Source organism: Sinocyclocheilus grahami, unplaced genomic scaffold, assembly GCF_001515645.1.
Source record: "Sinocyclocheilus grahami isolate Dianchi unplaced genomic scaffold, SAMN03320097.WGS_v1.1 scaffold115.1, whole genome shotgun sequence".
Taxonomy (NCBI): domain Eukaryota; kingdom Metazoa; phylum Chordata; class Actinopteri; order Cypriniformes; family Cyprinidae; genus Sinocyclocheilus; species Sinocyclocheilus grahami.
In genome coordinates this window covers 783,714-788,569 of record NW_015505294.1, presented here as the reverse complement: position 1 = coordinate 788,569, position 4,856 = coordinate 783,714, and the positions used below count along the sequence as shown (strand labels likewise).

The 4,856-nt window shown below is 39.2% G+C and overlaps 1 protein-coding gene across 1 annotated transcript; it reads left to right on the top strand.

Moving 5' to 3' along the window:
• Positions 1-1,015: 1,015 nt before the first annotated feature.
• On the top strand, positions 1,016-4,578 carry LOC107589346 (cysteine-rich motor neuron 1 protein-like). Its single transcript, XM_016277760.1, has 4 exons — positions 1,016-1,863; positions 4,118-4,205; positions 4,282-4,465; positions 4,561-4,578. The coding sequence occupies exons 1-4, from the start codon at positions 1,530-1,532 to the stop codon at positions 4,576-4,578; spliced, it is 624 nt and encodes a 207-aa protein (XP_016133246.1). The 5' UTR covers positions 1,016-1,529.
• Positions 4,579-4,856: the final 278 nt, after the last annotated feature.

The following is a 4,856-nucleotide window of genomic DNA, read 5'->3' as shown; positions in this document are numbered from 1 at the left end:
GTGTCTCTCTTATCTGACGCTCACATTTGAGGTCTTGGAGCAGGGGTGCCCAAACTCGGTCCTGGAGGGCCGGTGTCCTGCAGAGTTTAGCTCTAACCCTAATTAAACACACCTGAAGCAGCTAACAAGCTCTTACTAGTCATACTAGAAACTTCCAGTCAGGTGTGTTGAGCTCAAGTTGGAGCTAAACTCTGCAGGACACCGGGCCTCCAGGACTAAGTTTGGGCACCCCTGTCTTGGAGTCTTCACTAATGAGCTGATGAGTTGAATCAGGTGTGTTTGAATAGGGAGACATCTAAAATGTGCAGTGTTGGGGGTTCTCCAGGACCAGGATTGGGAACCACTGCCCTAAGATATGCTTCACAATATGGAAGAAAAGATCTGTGGCTACTTCCGTGACTTCAAAGTCAAAATAAAAGTGTTTGACCACGTTTATTTCCTTAATTTAACATTTATTGAATCATGAAAAACAGTAGTCTGTTTATGACATGTGGTTCAAAAATAAGAGCGCTTGGTGAAATTAGCCAAAATGCAAAGGCATATTGGAGGCGATGCAAAAAGTGACATTTTTACTATTATAATCTATCACGAAAACAAACATTTTCCTTACTTAAAATATTGAAATAATAATCAAAGATCTATTTTAAAAGTTTTTTTTCCCCAAGAATGTTTTTTTTTTTTTTTTGGTTACAATATTAGGACAGTTGTACCATCCTGACATCTTTTACCTTAAAAAATGTCAATGAATTTTAAGAAATTAAAAACATTCTCATAATAGAAGGTGTGTGCGTGTGTGTATGTATATGTATAAGTCAATTCCATTGACTCTTATTCTTTGCAAAAAATTATCATTGATACATAATTCACAATAAGACTAGGATTTTGTAGTAAGAAGGTAAATATGGTCCTCTTTTATTGTACTTTGCATTCATTTAACCAGAAAAAATAATGTAAAAAAAAATTGCATTTATGCAAAATTTTATCATCTAATATTTTATCTATAGTAGACGTTCATTAAGGATAAAGCGGTCAAGGGTATGACCTCTGAGACTGTTTGAAGAACCGTTCTGTTCTGAAAACTATAAGCCAGACTGAAAGCGGCGTTTTATTGCGTACCAGCTTATGAAAAAGTCGCACACAGTTCTTCTCAGATAACCTGCCAGTGTCCTAATCTTGTCCTTGTTGCTCGTGGCCGATTATCTCGATCACACCGTGAATTGCACCCCCTGCTATTGGTCATGTGACCTGTGCACAAAGGGTCCAGTCTTCTTCGCTTGGTCCAACTTATTGGTTTTCAGACAAAAAGAAAACAACAGAGCGATTGTAAAGATAAGACTTGGAGATAATTAACTGCAAATCCAGACTAAACAAACGTAACACTCCATCATCCATTGGTTGTGAAGAAGGGAGGAGGTTTGTTGGTGTGAAGTTGAATGATTTCTTTGAGTGTGAGTGGATGTAAAATGTGGTCTCGGTTGTGAGGACTGTTATATAAAAGGCGACCCATCTCAGTAACGTGAAGTCCAACCATGAGTCCACGCGTCTTCTCAATCTTGGTGATTTTGTGGCCAGTAATGGCTGTGGAGATGTCCACCTTGGAGGGCCAGCAGATCCTCCAAGCCTTGCACTGTCCACCCTGCGAACGCATCCATTGTTCCCCTCGTCGAGCGCTGAAGCTCCAGTGTCAGGGTGGAATCACCACTGGGATTTGTGGTTGTTGTCCAGCCTGTGCTAAACTCATGGGAGAAAGCTGTGGAGGCACCTGGGACTACCTGGGGAAATGCGATGAAGGGCTGGTTTGCATTTACCCAGAAGAAACAGGTGGAAACCCAGAAGCTCAACGCAAGGGAACCTGCAAATCAGGTACCACTGAAGCTGGAGATGTCAAGTTAAGTGGAATCACCACTGGGATTTGTGGTTGTTGTCCAGCCTGTGCTAAACTCACGGGAGAAAGCTGTGGAGGCACCTGGGACTACCTGGGGAAATGCGATGAAGGGCTGGTTTGCATTTACCCAGAAGAAACAGGTGGAAACCCAGAAGCTCAACGCAAGGGAACCTGCAAATCAGGTACCACTGAAGCTGGAGATTTAATCTGTCTAGAACAGGGGTGCCCAAACTCGGTCCTGGAGGGCCGGTGTCCTGCAGAGTTTAGCTCCAGCTTGCCTCAACACACCTGACTGGTAAGTTTCTAGTATGCCTAGTAAGAGTTTGTTTAGCTGGTTCAGGTGTGTTTAATTAGGGTTGGAGCTAAACTCTGCAGGACACCGGCCCTCCAGGACCGAGTTTGGAGACCCCTGGTCTAGATGTTATTTAGAATCTGAGGCTAAATAAAGGTTCTTCGTTGGCTTCTATGGTTCCATGAAGAACTTTGGAATCTTTTCATTCCACAAAAAGTTCTTTATATTAGGAAATGTTTCTTTAGATTATTAAAATCTTCACCCTTTTTTTTTAAAAACTGTTCGCTAAAAGCTTGAGGAACCAAAAATGGTTCTTCTATGGCAGGGGTAGGCAAGTTCTGTCCTAGAGAGCAACAGTCCTGCAGAGTTCAGCTCCAACCCTGAAAAAAAAAACTCACCTGCCTATAGCCTTAGTAATCCTGAAGACACTGATTAGCTTGTTCAGGTGTGTTTGATTAGGGTTGGAGTTGAACTCTGCAGGACTGCGGCTCTCTAGGACTGAACTTGCCTACCCCTGCTCTATGGCATCGCTGCGAAAACCCTGGTTTGGAATCTTTATTTTTAAGAGTGTAAAGTGCAAAGTTAGTTCCTGAACTCAGGGTTCTCATGATCATGGAAAAACATGGGGATATCAGGGAATACCAGATCTGAAAAGTCATTAAAATAAATAATATTTAGTAAATTTCTAAATGTAGTATTTAATTTAATTACCAAAAAAAAGGCTTTTTGGTTGTATTAGCCCCATTCTTTTTTTTATACTTTTAATTTTGTTTAGCTTTTTTAAATGCTTCTGCATTAACGAGTGGACCAGTCTTTGAAATATGTTCATCAGAAAGTGGGATCCCTGTGAATTATACAACAGCAAATATAATAATGCAACAGGGGTTTTCAAACTGGAGTCTAGGGCCTGACTGGAGAGCCACACAGGGGTCTGAATAAAAAATGTCAAATTAGAGAAAAGTTTAAATAATAATAAAAGTTGACTTTTTTTTATCATACATTTTTTAGAAAAAAAAAAAACAATTTAGTAAAATGCATCTATTTATCTAACTTTTATACACAAGACACATACAAGAATTAAATATACAAAAAGTGCTTGACAAATAAATTTGAACTTAATATTTTGCTTTACATGTAGAAAAAGTTTCATATTTGACTTATTTCTTTGAGTTCTTTTCATTTAATTTAATTTTGGAAACGTTGCCTAGTAATATTAGTATATCAGAATAAAAAAAAATTCTCACAAAATATAAATCGTTCTATATGCAATAAAATATTTAGCTGGCTTTATATTATAGGAAGGGGTCCCTTGTATGGTGGTATTTGTCGGCTCATGCCATCTAAAAGTACACCCCCCCCCCGTGGAACAATCTACTCTTGCAGAGCGTGCACCTGCTTATGGATTAACTTTACGTTCATGTTCACACTCTTGAAAATGGCACCATCAAGGTTAATCTAATTTATGAACTGTGAAAAGAGATACGGCAGTCAAGGATTGCTTTGATCTCGGAGCACTATCCCATAAAAGCAAAGCTCTGATTGTTCTTATCTAGGCGGTGATGAAATCCACAAGCTTTCCTGAAGAACTGCATCCGTATTGTAACGGGATTCCATCAGTTTTATTGTCTGTTTTTTTCTTTGACCTGCAGAACATTATTTCACAATGTATTTGATCATTTGGCCTTTTTTGTTGATTTGTCTTTCCAACCAGTGCTGGAGGTCCTCAAAGCCGACACTTGCAGACCCGAGTGCACATGGGATTTCTGCAAGACATGTTCTTATCTAGGCGGTGATGAAATCCACAAGCTTTCCTGAAGAACTGCATCCGTATTGTAAGTTTTATCAGTTTTATTGTCTGTTTTTTTCTTTGACCTGCAGAACATTATTTCACAATGTATTTGATCATTTGGCCTTTTTTGTTGATTTGTCTTTCCAAACAGTGCTGGAGGTCCTCAAAGCCGACACTTGCAGACCTGAGTGCACATGGGATTTCTGCAAGACCAATCCCAATGAAATATGCTCAGCCAGGTAACTTCTGCTTGAAGTCTTGATTTTTGATTCATCTGTTCAGTGTCTCTGATGAGCGTCCTTTTCTCGGCTGCAGGTCTGTATCGCTGGAGAAGCGTGAGTGTGGAGGCCACTGCCAGCACACGACCTGCTCCAGCTGCCTGGTTCTCAGACCTCCATCTTGTCCTCAGTCCTGTTCCCCAACAGACCACGTGTGTCTGCATCGCTTCGGCAGGTGTGTGCGAGAAAAACATCCACCCGTCTGCCATCAGAACCTACAGGTGAATTTTATCCCGGAGTTATCATTCTTTTTTGACATAAATATGAAATATATTTCAGCTTATTTATGTTTGTTACAATGGTTTTTTTAATTAAGACAAAATGCTTTAAATGAACTGTAGCCAATAGTTCTGATAAATTCACTTAAATTTCATGATAAATTATATATAAAAATGACAAAATAAATTCTGAATATAATAGAATATTTTTATATTTTGTTAAAAATAATTCTATTTATAATGACATCAATCTACACTCCATACACCATAAGGGTAGAGCAAAAAACTGGTTTTTAACATCTTCGCAAATTTATTAAAAATAAAAAACTTAAAGGGGTCATGGGATGCTACATGCACTTTTACAAGTTGTTTGAACTGAAATGTGTGTTGGCAG